We start from the raw sequence: 19,067 nt of genomic DNA on the forward strand, positions 1-19,067 counted from the left end.
GTAATGCATACATTGTTGAAGCCTTATGAAGAGCCACCTTAGGACACAAAAAGTTGTATGTTTCTGGTTCCCTTCCTGGTCTCTCTCTCTCTTTTTTTTTTTTGCTGAATGAATTGCACATCACCATGCAATATTTTATATCTGTTGAAAGGTTTTCACATCTTATAAACACTCTTTTCTTATAAACATACACTACATGAGGTACTTTGAGATAATAAGTCACTCTCTAGAGTTTCTATATGGATACATATACATGAAATTGACAAGGAGAAAACATCCTGACCGCCTGGCAGACTCCTGTAAGCGTTCGAGCATTAATTGGATGGCTGCAGGTTTGAGGCCGCCCAGATCCAGTCATGGATTTTTCTCCTTTCTACACCTTTTCAAACATACTTTCTGTAACAACTTTAAACAGGCTGTAGGACCAGGTGTCCTACAGACCTTCAGCACTTGTGCTGGAAAGCCTTAATTAAGGTTACGGGCTACCACAAACCCACATGTACACTATAAATCATTTTTCATGATTTCGGGTTTTGATTTTTCCTAATCCAATGTTACCAAATATTTATGCATTTTTAACTTCTCATTAATTGACATGGAACTTAGATATTGTCATGGAAACATGAGTTGTCCCCATGTCAATTAGTGAAACTATGAACCAAAAATCAGACCAATGAAGAACCATGAGAACTTATTAGCAATTCTAAGGTTTGAAGAACATCACTTGTGAGGGACTGACGAGAGGATTTGTGAATAATGTGTCTAGTTGCTGAAATATGGCAACAAAAAGGCCTAAAAGAAGACACTGTGTTCACAAAACTATTTTTTTAATTCATATCACAAGCACTGGAAACATTATTTCTTAGAAACTGCTCCGTCAGGACCTAGACAAGAAGCCTAACTAGTTATTTGTTTGTACAAAATGTTTACTTATTTGACAGCCCTGATTTTTGGTTCAGGAAAATATCGCCATTAGTGAGCAAAACTATGCATGCGCCTACAGGTGCGCCAGTTGCTAAGTGTGTGTTTCTATGTTATCTTGTACTGCTACGTGTGTTTTCTTGTACCTTGTACCTGTCCAGTCAGCATGCTATTATTCTCCCAACAGTTTAAGCCTGTTACCAGCTGATACACAACACAACAACACCAAACCCACCTTAATTACATAATAAAAATTTTGTTCGACAGTCGCTCACTATCCTGTAACCTTAATAAATAAAAATAAAACTATAATTCCACGTACTGCTATGTCAAATGTAGTGTACCACATCAAAAAGTTGCAAAAAAAGCCTGGTCACCTGGTGAACTGGTAGGACCAGAAACATGTAATATACCTTTACACTAGTAGGTGCACTTCTGCTACCCACACCAGTAAGTCTATTAGCATACCCATTTCAAATATTTGTTCAGTGTAAAATAACTATCTTTATATGTGACCCAGTCTGGGAAAACCGATCTTATCACCTATTTAAAAGTATCGAGAAATGCCGGTTTTAAGTATTTAGTGTGTTGTAGCTCGCCAATGGTTGACGCTGTGTGTACCAAATTTTCACATGTTTTACACCAATTCCTTACCTTCCAGAGCATCCACTGTGCAAGTAGCCAACAACTAAGTTTCCCACCATTTTAGATAGTTTTTGAACCGAGGATGACTGTATCAGGCGAGCTCCAAACGGGGGAGGGAGGAAGGGGCTCGGAAGGAGGGAAAGAGGCTGTTCAAAAAAATTGAAAAGGAAGGCCTAGGCCAAGTCAGGTCTCAAAACTGGCTAAAACGAAAGGAAATTCACAGCAGAGGTATTTATTGAACACCACAGAGCTGTACAGCCACATACAGCCATCCCCAGGCTGACCAGAGCTCCATTAAGGCCCCATACCGCATATACGGAATCACCACTGGGCTTGGGAAAAGCAGCCAGCAAAACCAGACCACTCAAGTCTAGCTGATTTTGATTGTGAAATTAGATAGTATATTCATGTAGCTTTGTGTTCTGGGTGAAAAATCGAATCTGCTGACATGGGCAATAAGACCGATCGTTCCCAGACTGGATCACATATCAAGATTGAGGGGATGCTTGATCATGCTTGATCATGCTTGATCATGCTTCCTCAGTAATCCAAATTCATGCACAGCTCTTCATTGGCCATACCCAACATTGACAGTTAATACCGATTTGACCTTCATAGGGACTGTTTATGCGTAACTGCATACAGCAGGATCATGCAGTTACAGTATAACACAATAGCTAGTTATGTGTCAAGGTGGTCACCGGTGAATGGTACGTGGTATGCATAAAAGCATAAAAGCGATTTACTGGTTATAGCTCATGTCAAAAAAATAATCTGTGTGATAATCACTTGTATTAAAAACTACATGCAATGACTATTCCAGTATCATATATTTATACATAAATACCATAATTATGAAATTAGTAGTATACATACACAAATCGAACACAGTCTATTTCATAGTACAAATGTAAGGAACAATTATAAAAATTATGTTTAAGTAGGGATCATAGAAATAAAAGCAATGAAACAAGGGAGGTCATCTATACCTGCAGCTATACTAGTGGAGTTCACTTCAGTCATAGCCATGATTGAAGATGTCCACTATATAGCTGCAAGTGTAGATGACCTTCCTTGTTTCATTGCTTTTATTTCTATGATCCCTACTTAAATATAAATTTCTATTTTTCTTATACTTGTTTGTTTACGTTAAGATACCATAATGGAAATGCACAGTAGAGATATAACACTTCTTATTGTTTTACTGTAATCTAATATCGTGCACTACTCCAGCTTGTTTCAGTACTTTTTATCGATGTGCTATGGTCCCTACTCTAGTTGAAAATTCCAAATTTTTTATGTGTACTTGCATATCTAACATTGTTACCATTTTGGTCATGCAAAAGATTGTAAAGTCTTAAATGCTGTTACAAAAGCCATTAATAGCTGAAACACCATCAACATGACAGAAGCACTTAGTATGACTGAAGATGCTACATGCCAGAGTGACAGCTGGTTACCTACATTTATCGATGTACAATGGTCCCTACTCTAGTTGAAAATTCCAAATTATTTTGTGTACTTGTTTCTTAACTTTTTTGTAAAATAAAATCATTATGACTGGTGAATCCACACATACTGTATCAAAAGAAAGAAATAGCGCTGCATGCCCCAGCTATCAGTTACTGTCAAGTATCTTGGTACGTTTGATTGCAGAGGTGCTTTTTGAACAGTTGTTGATTCGTAATGCTATGTAACAAGTTAAACATAGCTGACAACGAAGTGTAATGGATTATGAAAAAAATGAACAATTTCCATTACAAAGGAAAGCCATCACGTGCTAGCGTCAAATTGACACCTTTCACTGTCAGCCAAAATGAATGGGACACAAAGGAGGTCCATGAAGAATGAATTGTATGTAATGCGGTATGCCAAAAGGCACGTGTCCGGCTGAAGCGCTGTTGAACAATGGAAAAATCAAGCCCATAGCCTTATCCATTATCAAATTATGCTTGTCTGAAAGCATCAGTCAGTCAGTCAGTTATTCAGTAGAAAATTCCATGTAATAAGTTTTTCAAATTCTGTGGCAACTTGTTGAAAGCATTTCAGGTCGATCTGAAAGCTTGTTTTGGGCTTATACTGCCTCATCGTCGTCAGGGAAAATTGAGGCTGGTTTTTAGGTGATGCTTTTTCGTGGGCTTTTGTGGTCCTTACTATACAGTACTATCATATTGTATGATAGTACTAGGTGATTATTGCTACTACAAGAATATACAACTAACAGGAGAATCTGTTTTCTCCAACCGCCTATATACAACTGTGCTCCTCCCCTTGTCAACCTCATGGATCTACCCCTAGTCAGTGTCTATATATATAAAGCTGTCTGTCCGCCCATCATGCCATTTACTCATCAAACTCAGACTAGTGTGAATCGACACAATCAGTGCTGATAATCAAGCACTCATCATCCGGCTACACTAAGATTATTATCAAGAGTTCACGCATGCTTCCGTCCATTCTCTACAGCACGTAGAAGGTCACAGTGTAGAGAAAACTTGTGCAACATTCCTTTGCAAACCACAGCACAAACAGTAAGAATACCTGACTAGCGTGTAGGATTCGAATCTACATGTTGGCAATGATTTTTTCACTTTCTTTCTGACCAGTACCTTTTTGTGCACACCTTTTAAAACTCAACTTTAGCTTGGCATGCAAAGCACATATCAACATGGGATTTTAGCGAAATTAAACACCCATCATCTGGCAACTAGAGCGTTGTTGTAGCAAATCAATACGTGCTTTTGTTTGTCCTTTATGGGGTGATAAAGGCAAAAGATCACTGAAAAGTTGACCTACATTTCATCAAAAACCACAAACAACTGTGGCAATTCAAGTTCTCAACCTGGGTTCAATCCAAGTCATGACCTATTTTCATTTTTGGGACCTTTTTGATACAAAGAGGTATATGTGTCACTACAACATTAAAACTGAAAGTGCATAGCATAGGACAAATTCCGAGCCTTTGCTTGCCATTCAGTAACTATAATTGCAAAATTGTGTAGGTTTTAAATTATACACAAGTTAATTTCTCTTTATTGACAGTAAGGTAAACATAACTGTACCATCTGTACTGTATATAGTATATACAGTTGCCTTGACTCATTGGATAATTGAACTACATTCCTGTTAGAACCACAAACAAACAACTTTGGTGTGTTGCATCATTAACTTCAGCAAGAAAACCTCCTACTCTTTAAAAAGTGAGTGATATCACCATGCACTCTAATAGTGACATGATGTTTAACAAGTACACAAAACTTTGGAATTTCAACTACCATAGCACATCGATAAAAAGTACTGAAACAAGCTGGAGTAGTGCACAATATTAAATCACAGTAAAACAATAAGAAGTGTTATATCCCTACTGTGCATTTCCATTATGGTATCTTGAGCACAGTAGGGATATAACACTTCTTATTGTTTTACTGTGATTTAATATCGTGCACTATTCCAGCTTGTTTCAGAGCTTTTTATCAATGTGCTATGGTCCCTACTCTAGTTGAAAATTCGAAATCTTTTGTGCACTTGTTTGTTAACATTTTTTGTAAATATTTATAATGACTGGTGAATCCACACATACCACATATGAAATGGCGCAGTGCACCTCAGCTATATCAATTATCATAACATTCATTACGCTTCGTTGTTAGCTATGTTTGACCCGTTACACAGCATTACAAATCAAGAACTGTTCGAAAAGCACCTCTGCAATCCACGCATATCAAAAGAAATGGCACCACGCTCCCCAGTTATATCAATTGTTGTCTGAAAAATGAAGTATTCATTACGCTTCGGTGTTGGCTATGTTCAACCCGTTACACAGCAATATGAATCGAGAACTGTTCGAAAAGCACCTCTGCAATCAAAGTAGCCACTATGAAAATACAGACGATTTCCATTAAATCGACACTTTTCGCTGTCAGCAAAGATGAATGGGACACAAAGGAGGACACTGGTAAATCCATGAAGAATGCATTGTATATATTGCGGTATGCCAAAAGGCACCTCTCAGGACAAAGCAATGCTGAACAGTGAAAAAATCAAACCTGTAGCTGTAGTCATTATCAAGTTACGCTTGTCTGAAGGCATCAGTCAGTTACTTACTCAGTCAGTAGAAAATTTCGTTAAATATATATAAATGTTTTAATTCTGTAGCAACTTGCTGAAAGTGTTTCGGATCAATCTGAAACCTTTCTTAGGCTTAGTTTTACCTAACCAACACTGCCTCATCGTTGTCTGGGAAATTTGAGACTGGCTTTTGGGTGAAGTTATTTCATGGGCCACCCCTACTCCATTGTAGTCCCTACTATACGGTACTATCGTACTGTATGATGCTTGGTCCCAGTTCCCAGCATTAACATGTTTAATGTTGAGATGGTCCTGCATGTAGGGCAGGTATCAATATTATAAATGTAGTCTGTACTATTCCTTACCATATTAGAAGTTGTCACTCGAGCTCCTTTAAATTGGCTGGTTAATTTTTGCACCTCCAACTGGGTGGCCTGTAGGCAGGATACATACAATCAATGGAGTGTGTAATTGTACATGTATAAGAAACAGATGACATCATACACATCCGGTATGAGATGTATACATATGCACGTGGACAAACATTGCAGTAAGTATGATAGGAAATAAAGCACCACAAGTGCAGCCAAGATACCAATATATAACACAGAGGGCAGTCAGTTGGTTAGCAAAAAACTAACTCAATTGATTTTCATAGAAATTTGTTGGAAGGGTTTGTGCCAAGCTGTTATAAAGGAAAAGAGAAGCTGTTTTTTTCATAATATTTTTGGGCGAAAAAACTAAACCTACATGATCCCTATCATACAGTACCATTGTATGTATGATAACTTGTAAATGATTTATAGTGGCACATGAAAATAGTTTGCACCTTACAACCAAATTCATTTTCTTCAACGTTCCAAAATTGGATGACCACAATTATGAAATTGGATGACCAAAAATAGCCTAATACATTTTGCAGACTGGACTCACGAACTGAGCTGGAAACAGTCCCTTAATGATAATCCAGGCAATATATGTGACCATCTCAGCAAAAACCCGACTTGTTCACACAAGCATGCGTATTGAGAAAAACAAAATTTCAAAATAATTCATAAAATTACGGATGCTACAAGAAAAAATATGCAAGTTTTTATTGGGAAAGAAATCAATTAAAACTATACACCATCTTATTCGCCTGTTCATGGAGAGTTCGAAAATCTTTGTTTCGTTTCTGTAGCTTCAACGGTATGGTGTCACGTGCATTTGTTTACGATACGGTAAACATAAACAAGATCGTCATAATTTCTTCTACTAAACTGCCTTCATACCCATATATGCAAGTGACTACAGGGCTAACACTATACCTTGGCTGATGTGCTAATCCATGGTGAACATTTTAAGCCAAATTCCAACATTGTACACTGATCCAAACTGAAGTTATGGCTGCAAATGTAAGCGCCTGTAGTTTATTTTCAGTATAGTCCGCTGTACAAATCAATAATTATCTTGTTCTTCCTACTGTCTAGCGCCATAATTCCAAAACTACTCACCACAGAAGGCTGAAACTTTGGTGACCCATTCCTTGGACACTGTAAATAATGCTGAGAAAAAATTTTGAATTGTGCAAACAAGTCAGGTTTTTGCTGAGACAGTCACATATAGTGCTTGTGATGCTGAAGACAAGCTACAACTGTTGTAAGTCTGAAGGTCACGCATGCACTAAGCTATTAGAATAATGTATGTCAGCAGTTGAGCTATAGCTGTGTAGGATGGTACACAAATAGTGAATGCACACCTGCAGATAGGTGGTATACACTATTGAGCAGACAGCATGAGAGTCAGGACTATGTGGCTATGTATCTAAGATACAGTTTCTGGTCCATCACTGAAAGCACAACCTCTAGTGTTACGTAGTGGAGCAACCAAACAATTTTTTTTTTAAACTCTATGCTACAACAATGCAGCCTCTGCCACTATTACACACAAGTACACACATTTTGAGAATATCATAACAGTATGATAGTGCTTTAGTGTATAGTAGGGATCATGGAGGTATCACAAAACTAACCATCATCACTGTTAGATATTATTTTACACAACATCATAGTAGGGACCACAAAAGTGTGCGCGTGGTCCATGAAAACATCACCCAAAAACCAGCTTCACTTTTCCCTGATGATGATGAAGCAGTGCTGGTTAGGCAAAACTAAGCCCAAACAAGCCTTAATTCAGATTGACCGAAATGCTTTCAACAAGTTGCTATGAAATTTAAATAAAAAAATTAAACAGAATTTTCTACTGACTGACTGAGTGACTGAGTAATGCCTTCAAACAAGCATAACTCGATAATGGCTAAGGCTACAGGAAGAACATCAACTTTATGATTTTTCCCATATCTATTGATCTACTGACTGACTGTCTGACCAATAAACGTAACTCAATAACGGTAAAAGTTATGTGACATACGTAAGTACCTATGTGCACACACAATGATTATTTATGTACCTATTTATAACGCCCTATGTATGTGCACATTCTGTTATGCCACGTTGTGTTGTACTTGATATAGCATTCAAGCCTGTTACAAATTAGTGTCAGAAGTGGGATTCGCTCCAGGGTTACTCTGAAAACAAACAATTAAGGTGTTGTATCTTGGTGTGTTATTTTAATGGTACCAAAACAGAAGTATTTGTGCGTTAATTAGAGTTGTGTGTTCTTGGGCTCTTAATATTTAACAGATGTACATAGTAGTACTCCAGCACCATGGCTCAACAGTTGGATTTACCCCTCCCAGAGATCACCAAAGAATAGTTTCTTCATGCGTGGACAAGATTTGAGCTGATAGTGGCAGCCAAAGAATAGAACTCAGCAAAGAAAGCAACAGTATTACCGATGCTCTTACATGGTAGACTTGTGGATATCTACATTGAATTGATTAAGTGATAAGACCAGAACTGATTGGCAGAAGTGAACAAGGTGCTGATGAGCAAAGCTGCATGGGTTAACTAAAGTAAAAACCCACTACCTTTGAGCAAGCTGTTAAGGAAGCTGGAGAAATTGAATATGCATTGAATTTTGAGAGCAAAGGGAGTCCCAAAAGGAAGTGGATTTATTACCCCAGAGGAAAGGACCGGGAGAATTCGAAAAATTCTATGAAAATTTAGAGAAGATGTCCAAACATTTATATAGAAGAGCTGGGAATCAGTCTGATAGAAAGCGGCCTCCCAGCAGGGTTCAACCCAGGGGAAGGGGTAGACATTCGTATGGCAGGAATCCCAGGCAGACTTCTATGCAAGCTTGTTGGTTGTGTGGAGAGATAGACCACTTTTAATGTGACTGCCCTTGAACTTCAGTAGGCCAGCTCCAACGGTAGGGGGTTATGCATCTACTGTAAATCTTAACACAATGTTATGCACAGCTGGACTGTTAATAGTCTGCCTACAGCATTTCTGTTAGACTCAGGGACTACAGTTTCTGTAGTACCATTTCGATCACTCTCAAGCAAAGATCATGGAACCATTATAAAACTGACCTATCACACGTAAGTGCTAATGGTGTTCCCTTAGATGTAAATGATCAGATTAAACTATTAGTTTCTCTGGGACCTTTCACTTGTGAACACGCCTTTATTGTAATTAACTCATGATCTGACAGTAGACCATCTGCTGAGTGCTGACTTTTTAAAGAAGCATGGAGCTGTGCTAGATTGTAAAAGTGTTACACTTTCTTTGGGACCACACCCTGCTGATACATAACATACTATAGGATGTCAATGTACCTTTGCGCCAAACAGTTACAGTGAAATTGTATCTGTCCTGGTGCCATCTACCTGGCCGTACCATTCAGTTTATAACTTGCAAAGTTAAAGGAAATACTGGTTGCTTTGAAGACTCCATGGAGGGCTTGGTTGAACCTGCCAAACTACCTGTGTGTCACCCGGTCTCTGTTCACAATTACGTACTCCAGACAATAAGGTGACCCTACAAATCATGAATAATTCATTGGGTTGATGAATTATTATCGAAGATTTGTGCACAACTATTCTAAGATTACAGAGCCCCTTACCTGGAATATCCAGACTTTAAATTACTATTCTTGCTGTATACTGATGTTTCTGATTTTGCTGTGGGGTGAGTGCTTGGACAAATTCAGGATGGTAAAGAGAGGGGATTTATCTGTTACTGGAGCCGTCAGTTGGAATTATTCAACCATTGAAAAAGAAGCTTTAGCAGCAGTGTCAGCAGTCAAATAACTTTACATGGTTTCCGCTTCACACTACTCACTAATCATAATCCATTGACATCATTGAAAGGGATAAAAGATGTAGGGGAGGCTGAGGTGGACATTATTTTTGCAACAGTTCAATTTTGAGTTCAATCCAGGTAATATGTTAACACGATTTCCCGAATAGTTTCTGTGATTTCTGCTCTTTGAGTCTGATCAGTGAAACACAGTTGAAAGATGACCAACTATCACAAGCTATTAAAGCATTGCAAAATGGAAAATCACTTCCCCACAAGATAGCTCCAGGATTACACTGAACATTTCTACATGATGGGGTGCTTATCACCAGTTCTGGAAATCTTCTACGTCTCCGTGTGGTTGTTCCTACCAGCATGAGAGATAAAGTACTTCCCTTAATAAACAATAAAAATAAATAAATAATAGTCCTAACGCAGTTCCACAATCAAGCAAGCCATCTGGGAATTCACAAAAAAAAACACTTGAAAAGGTGAAAGAGCGGTTTTACTGGCCTGGGCATGAGTTAGATGTTGAGAATTGGGTGCACTCATGCCAATCATGCCAAAAGTGTAACCCACCCCAGCCAGCTCCTCAAGCCCCAATGAGTACAATTCAAGCACACCAACCATTTGAAAAAATCCTGGGACATAATGAGCCCTCTACACACATCTTCAAAGGGACACAAATACATAGTGGTAACAACTGACTTGTTTAGCAAATGGGTTGAAGTTTTTCCCTTCAGGTAACAGATTCTAAGACTCTGGCCAGAGTGCTGGTTGATGAGATTGTGTGCCAATGTGGAGTGCCAACATACCTTGCAGTGACCAGGGATCTAACCTAAACAATGAAGTGATTAGTTTGTGTAAGCAGTTGGGCATCAACCAAACTAAAACAACGGCGTACCATCCACAGACAAATGGGCAAGTAAAAAGATTTAATCATACATTAGTGTCTAAAGTTGTCAGTAAAAACTAGAGGGATGGGACAGTCACTTGCCCAAAGTGTTGTTTGTGTATCAAACCACCATTCATGAGTCCACTAGATTTATACCTTTTCTTGTTAATTATGGGCACTCTGCAACTTTGCCAGTTGATGCTATGTTGGGAAGAGTATCAATGTCTTTAGAGTGAGGTAAAGGTCTTCCTGAGTATGCGGAGCAAGTTGGGCAGTCTCTTAAACAAGCATACAATAAACTCCTTTGCAGTATTGAGGAAGCTCATAAAGCCAACAATGCAAGATATGACAAAACAGAAATTTAATGGTAGGAGATTTAGTGTGGCTATATGTACCAGCAATTAAAACAGGACAGATCAAGAGATTCTCCTGTCTTTGAAGAGGGCTGTATGCTGTTGTAGACAAAACCAGTGCTGTGAACTATAGAATGCAGCTGCTAGGCTCTGCTAAAACCACAATTGTTCACTAAAACAGGCATAAAACATGTTTTGGCCAACCACAGTTGAAGGACAAACAGAGAAGGTGTATGTAATGGTCAGCATACTGAGAGAACCGATACTGTTTCCAGGAAGATGAATACAGACCCACAAGAAGTTACACTGAAGTAACAACAGCAACACCAGCTAGTTCATCAACAGTAGGGTATATGGCATTGGAACTTGCTCCATGCCACAAAGGACTCCTCATCCCCCAGACCTTACTTTAGAGGACTAGGGGAGAGCAGTGTGACATATACTTAACTACGTTCACACACAATGATTATGTATGTATCTATTTAACGCCCTTTGTATGTGTGCATATTCTGTTATGCCATGTTGTTGTACCTTGTGTTGTATCAGTGATTGATAGCATTTGAGCCAGTTACAGCTGTGGGCTTGATTTTTTCACTGTTCGACATTGCTTCAGTCCAACAGGTGCCTTTAGGCACACTGCAGTATGTACAATGCTGGACTTACCAGTGTCCTCCTTTGTAACTATTTATCTTTGCTGTCAGCACAAAGTATCAATTCAGAGTAGTGCTACGTGATGGCTTCCCTACATTTGTAATGGGAATTGTCCAAGTTTTTCATTTGATTGCAGAGGTCTTTCTCATATAGAATGTAACACTTTAAACAAGTACACAGAAAAATTTGGAATATTTTTCAAAACCAGAGTAGGGCGATAATAAGTACTGAAACAAGCTGGAATAGTGCACGATATTAAATCACAGTAAAACAATAAGAAGTGTTATATCCCTACCGTGCATTTCCATTATGGTATCTTGAGCACATGTACAGTAGGGGTATAACACTTCTCTTTGTTTTACTGTGATGTAATATCGTGCACTACTCCAGCTTGTTTCAGTACTTTTTATCAATGTGCTATGGTCCCTACTCTAGTTTTGAAAATTCCAAATTTTTCTGTGTGGTTGTTTGTTAACATTTTTTGTAATATGACTGGTGAATGCACGCATACCGCATCTGAAATGGTGCCATGCGCCCCAGCTATATCGTCCAAAAAGTGAAGTATCCATTACGCTTCGTTGTCAGCTAAGTTCAATCCATTACACAGCATTTCGGATCTATAACTGTTCGAAAAGCACCTTTGCAATCCAAAAATAAATGGTGCCACATGCCCCAGTTATATCAATTATCATCTGAAAAGTGAAGGATCCATTATGCTTTGTTGTTGGCTATGTTCAACCTGTTACACAGCAGTACACATCGAGAACTGTTCGAAAAGCACCTCTGCAATCAAAGTAGCCATTATGAAAATACGGACAATTTCCAGTATGAAGGGAAGCTATCATGTGCTACTGCCAAATTGACACTTTTCACTGTCAGCAAAGATGAATGGGACACAAAGGAGGACACTGGTAAGTCCATGAAGAATGCATTGTATGTACTGCAGTATGCCAAAAGGCATCTCTCGGGACAAAGCGATGCTGAACAGTGAAAAATGCAAGCCTGTAGCTGTAGCCATTATCGAGTACACTTGTCTGAAGGCATCAGGCAGTCAGTCAGTAGAAAATTCTGTTAAATAAATTATTTTTTAAAATGCCGTAGCAACTTGTTGAAAGCATTTCGGTCAATCTGAAAGCTTATTTGGGCTTAGTTTCACCTAACCAATACTGCCTCATCGTCGGCAGGCAAAATTGAGGCTGGTTTTTGGGTGATGTTATTTTGTGGGCCATGCGTACTCCTTTGTGGTCCCTACTATACAGTTACTATCGTACTGTACGATGGGATGAAAATAACTGAAAACAAAGTGAAATTTCCTCACTTCGCTAATTCAGAAATTTATCGCACGTTCAGACAAAAACAATAAGCCTGGTACCATTCTTTCTTCTAATGAAGTTTGTGTGGGTTCACCAGTAATAATAATGTTACAAAAAAGTATACAAGTAAAAATTTGGAATTTCAAGTTCATCAAAGAAATAAAACAAATTGAAGTTGCCTACACATGAAGATATTATACTACTGGGCAATTAATCCCTACTGACCTTCCTTGTTTTATTTCCTTGATTCCTAAAATCGAACTTGAAATTCCTAATTTTCCTTGTAATAAATTAGTGCATGTGCGACCTTCATGACTTATAAGAAGAGCAATACCAGCAGTTGTAGCTTAATCAGTAGTGATGTCTTCTATGACAGACTGACTTATGTATTGGTTGAATGCATACTGTATTATTTTCCTGTACCTGTATGTATTGTGTACTATATTTAAGATAGTGCAACGTTGTGCACATGCCATTATAGCACGTGATGTCAGCTAGGTCAGGGATAACTGATTGTGAATGTTCAATACAGATGGCTACAATGAACTTACAACCATCAAACCCCCTTCTGTTTTAAGAAGATGGAAGAGTGGCCCAAAATCATACTGTGTTGGGCCAGAAGAGATGAAGAAAGGCATGTGAGCCAGCTCCTTTAATGCCGGGGAGAAGACATTAGATACCACAAGAATCACCACTGGAGACAAGAAGAAATATGACAAAATAGTTGAAGCCTTCCATAATTATTTCAATGTTCACAAACATATTATCTTGTCATTTCAACAAGGGGAACCAACTGCCCAATGAATCAGCCGAATAGTTCATCACTGAAATATGTGACTGGGTCTGCAAGAACCCCATATGTTATACAGTGCTTTTTTTGAATTCCATTTTATTACATTTTCTTTATCTAGATAGCCAAAGGAATGGTCAACCAATTAAAGTTTCAGCTCGAGAAGCCTTGAAAAGATACAGTGCTACAAAGTAGCAACAACAGAAAAATTGATCTGTACAGTGACAATACGGAAAATAAACTACAGGTGCTTAATTAAACGGTCATAACTTATGAATGCAGTCCTCTACTGAGATGAAACTTACACCATCAGAATAGGTGAATCTATTGCTGGGTAAGTTTTGCCTTCCAGGCCCTTCCTACGACCAGGGTGAAGGTGAAAACGTGGAAATAAAAAAACAATAGTAAACTACTCAAGAGAGACTAATGTTTATATCTTCTGTCTCCTTGGGAGCACTGACACAAACCCAAAGATTTCCAAGCTCCTCTTGTTTTGGGGATCACAATGATGCCAAGGTATTAACAAATTTTGTAAGTGTGCAGAAGAAAAACAAAAACAAAGAAATGAAGCTAATCTGTATTTTGGAGCAATTTTGCTCAAATTTGGCATGCTGACTACTGAAGGTAGAGGGCGTTTGCTTAGAAGAATCATCACATTTCATAAAGGCAGCATGGAGCTACATATGTGTGAAATATTATTTTTCTTTCTCTCCATAACACACCATGGTGTGACGTGCCAGCTTCTTGGGCCACCTACCCTGTGAACTGTACAATAACATTGTCATAATCATTCATGTGTATGTACCATCCTTTAAGGTAAACACACATGCACCCACATATAGACACACACACACATACACACGCACACTACCTTCAAGGGTTCTATCACTTCTGCAACCTCTTCTATTAAAGGACGGTCTTCTGGTTCATTCTCCAAACACCTCTCTATCAGTGGCTTTAGTACAGCAGCTCCTCCTGTCATCTTATCAAGATAAGCCTGGCGTCGCTGTGCTTCAGAAAGTCCCACAAGTATTTTGGTTTTGGGATCCTTCTTTACTGGACGTGTTGGAGTGGGCCATTCCTCACTGAAAACGTGGAGGGCAATTCCGGCAAAAGAGAAGACATCTACAGGAGTGCCATACACTGGATCAATTTCGTCAAATGTTTCCGGGGGCATAAAGTGCAGGGTTCCTGGTGCTGTGGTCAACCTGCTCTTAGTCTGCTTGCTATCAGCCCTGATCATTTTGGCCATCCCCAAATCACTGATCTTCGCTACAAGGTGACTGTTCAGTAGAACATTGTTGGACGAGAGGTCACGATGAATCACCGGTGGTTTATGACCATGAAGATAACTTAAGCCTAGTGATACGTCGTACAGTATGGAGAATTTCGATTTCAGGGCGATTTGTGATTTGTTATTCTCCACGAAGGAGTTGAGGCTGGTATCCATCAATTCCATCACCATGATCGGGAGTTCCGACTGAGCAGAGGAGTAATACACGCCCAAGAACTGCACAATATTAGGGTGGCGGATGGCGTTACATCGAATGCATTCTCTTATAAAGCCATCTTTGATAGCCTTCTTCTCTTGAGGAGAGACCCCGTCGAGGAGAAGAGCATGAATCTCTTTTACAGCACAAACCAACCCCAGGTACTTTACAGTAAACACTTTACCATAGGCGCCTCGTCCTAAGTCTTTTCCAGTGGATTTAACTCCTTCAAGAGTGAACTCCTCCAACCGGTCAATCATGCCTTGGGAGGCCATTTTACACCATGGGTAACCAAAAAGGAGGAACAGAAGGGCTGCTATAGGGGAATACCCTAATGGCTGAGATGTCACGCGCGCGCCTCACAAACATATTTGTAGTTAAGTAGATTTTTTCTTTTTAAAGATAAAAGAACCGGTGTCACAGTGATATGTGTTTCCCCGAGTATCGTGTTTCCCCGCTCACATATCACTAGGGATGCGTGTTTCCCCTACAAAAACGCTAGTGATATATATTTCCCTGCCAGTTTTTCGGAGCTACCACGTCCAACACTCGCGTTTAAGCCTTTCTGCTGCTAATATACTACGACTATATAGCTAGCTATACTGCTGCTCCTGTAGCCGCAGGGCTTGCTACTGCTGCTGCTCACGCGTCACAGTACTATAACTCCTGCTGTTTCTATACTATATAGCTGCTACTGCTACTAGCTATACTATTACTACACTGGCAGCAGTCACTACTTACTGCCTCTACTGCTATATCTAGCTAGCTATATTATATTATACTGCATGCTGTTTTTAAAGCAACTGCCTACTGCTACTATATATACTATATAGCTACTGTTTATACTGTTAAATGCAACTGCTGCTATTACACTAGCTATACTGTGACATGCTTGCTGCTGCTGTTGCTATACTGCTTGCTACTACTGGTGTTTTTTTTATTAATGAATAGCTATAATAGATCAGGGTAGCTCAAATTGAAAGCCATTGACATTTGTTTATAACTATGTCAATATGAAATATATTGAAAGAATTTAAATCGTACATTTTACATTCCTGAAGCAATTTTATTTTTTACTTTACAGTGTCCATGTAGCACTGAAGATCTGACAGCAACTAGTGCTGCATGCAGCCTTTGAGTTACCTAAACTATGTAGACTTTGACAACATGGCCAAAGAAAGGAAAGATTCCTCATACCCCAGCATTCAAACTGCAGGCCACCCAATGTCTAGTCGAGCACCACACTCAGTCTCCTCCATATTTGGTTAATTCTGTGTTTCTTGGCACACAAAATAGGATTCATCTACCCTGCTACATGCTATAAGCTGTCTGTGAAGAATGTGCTACCAATAAAAGCAAGCAGTTGGTCTCAATTCTAAGAGCTGCACTGCATATTATAGCTATATCTCTTGTGTGCATCAGTTATGTACATTGAGCTAATACTTGTATATACATGCATGCATGCTATATAAGTTCATACTCGAGTAATTTTTAGCTTTATGTACCTGAGAGATTTTCACCAGACAAGTTTTGCACTACTAGAGGCTGAGTGCTTAAATTGAGTTTCCTTGAGAGATTTTGGACAACTCGAGATATTTTACTATCGACCGATAGTGACAGCCGGTGAGACTTTCAAGTACTTAAGAGACTTTAGTTACTCAAACTGCTTGAGAGTGAGTTATGTACTTCCAAAGTCGCTTTACAGTACAGGTACGAATCCATTGCAAGATATCTGGATAAGATCAAGACACACGGTAGTGTGTCATGCAGCCCAAGAAGCCGGCGCGCCACACCGTGAGTATATTTACAGGAAGAAAGAAAACGTCATTTTCACACCTTTGTATCTCGGTGATCCTTTATCCGATTGGGGCCAAATTTGCTACAGAGTTGCCCGCCAGCCAGGGGAGTCTACATTCCAAATTTGAAGGAAATCGCTCCAGCCATTCCGAGATACAAGCTGCCAAAGGTTCGATTTTTTTTCTTCGTTTTTTTCTTCTTCGTGCATGTTTTCGCACACTTGCAAAAATTGCTATAACACGCAAACGCGTGCTCCGATCGCCTTGAAATATGGCACACAGAAAGGGAGTCCAAAAGCGAATCCTAGCATCAAATGTGGTGCAAATCAGATTAATGGTTCAGGAGTTATGACCGATAATTCGCGTAAAACAAGATCGATTTGTTGTCACGCCTACAGGTTAAACCGCTTCATGGAATGAGTTGAAAATTGCTATGTAGATGGAGTAACCATCGTAGGAGTGCCTTTTGGTGGTTTGAAAGGAATCGAGATAAAGACCATGGATAGTCTTGTGCCCAGACCGTTTTTTTTCTTATTGTGTGGGAACGGTGAAAAAAAAAGTTTTTTCTCCGCCCCCACACAAAAAAAAGCGGTCTGGGCACGAGACTAGACCATGGAGACATGACACAAAACCCAACCTGTGTCACAATTACGCGATCGATTTTTATGAATAAAAAAGTATTAGTTTTCACGCCTACTAGGTAAACCGCTTAGAGCAATGAGCTGAAAATCGGTGTATAGCTGGAATAACCTTCATAGAAAGTACTTGCAGTAGTAAAGAAGAATCGGATTACAAACCACTGAGTTATGATTCGAAAGCCAACTCCGTGTAGAAATGCGAGATCGAGATACTCTAATAGAACAGTCACCCTAATAGAGCATTTGGCTAATTTATTTACTCCATTATAGAATTCTATTACATTACAAGTTATTCTGTAGGGAGTTCAGCTGCAAATAGTTAATCTTATAGACAGTTCAGCAAGAAGCAAGTCACCCTGTGGAGAGTTAAGCTACAAATATATTGCTGTAGAGATTCAGAACATTACAAGTCACACTGAAGAGAGTTCAGCTATAAACAAGTCATGCACCCTGTAGAGAATTCAACTACAATTAAATCACTCTCTAGAGAATTCAGCTACACACAAGTCACTGTGGAGAGAGTTCAGCTACAAACAAATTACCCTGTAGAGAGATCAGCTACAAAAAAAAACACTTTGCAGAGAGTTCAGCTACAAACAAATTACCCTGTAGAGAGATCGGCTACAAACAAATCAACCTGCAGAGAGATCAGCTACACACAAATCAACTTGTAGAGAGATCAGCTACAAACAAATCATCCTGTAGAGAGATCAGCTAGAAACTAGACACAATGTAAGGAGTTCAGCTACAAGCAAATCACCTGTAGAGAGTTCAGCTACAAACAAATCAACCTGTAGAGTGATCAGCTAGAAACAAATCACCCTGAAGAGAGGTCAGCTATAAAAAATCACCCTGTAGAGAGATCAGCTAGAAACAAATCACCCTGAAGAGCGGTCAGCTACAAAAAATCACATTGTAGAGAGATCAACTACAAACAAAACACTTTGCAGAGAGTTCAGCTACAAACAAATCAACCTTTAGAGTGATCAGCAACAAACAAATCAACTTGTAGAGAGATTATTTAGAAACAAATCAACCTGAAGAGAGATCAGCTACAAACAAATCAGCTTGTAGAGAGATCAGTTACACACAAATCAACCTGTAGAGAGATAAGCTAGAAACAAATAACCCTGTAGAGAGTTCAGCTACAAAACAATCACCCTGTAGAGACATCAGCTAGAAACTAGACACAATGTAAGGAGTTCAGCTACAAACAAATTACCCTGTAGAGAGATCGGCTACAAATAAGTCAACCTGCAGAGAGATCAGCTACACACAAATCAACTTGTAGAGAGATCAGCTACAAACAAATCACCCTGTAGA

General features: G+C 39.1%; 1 protein-coding gene across 1 annotated transcript; it reads right to left on the reverse strand.

Annotated features, from left to right (window-relative positions):
* Positions 1-14,515: 14,515 nt before the first annotated feature.
* On the reverse strand, positions 14,516-15,601 carry LOC136245232 (uncharacterized). Its single transcript, XM_066036724.1, has 2 exons — positions 14,692-15,601; positions 14,516-14,578 (listed from the first exon to the last, which is right to left on the reverse strand). Exons 1-2 carry the CDS (start codon positions 15,583-15,585, stop codon positions 14,516-14,518), a joined length of 957 nt encoding a protein of 318 aa, XP_065892796.1. The 5' UTR covers positions 15,586-15,601.
* Between the last annotated feature and the right edge of the window lie 3,466 nt (positions 15,602-19,067).

Source organism: Dysidea avara, chromosome 15 (assembly GCF_963678975.1).
Source record: "Dysidea avara chromosome 15, odDysAvar1.4, whole genome shotgun sequence".
NCBI classification, from domain to species: domain Eukaryota; kingdom Metazoa; phylum Porifera; class Demospongiae; order Dictyoceratida; family Dysideidae; genus Dysidea; species Dysidea avara.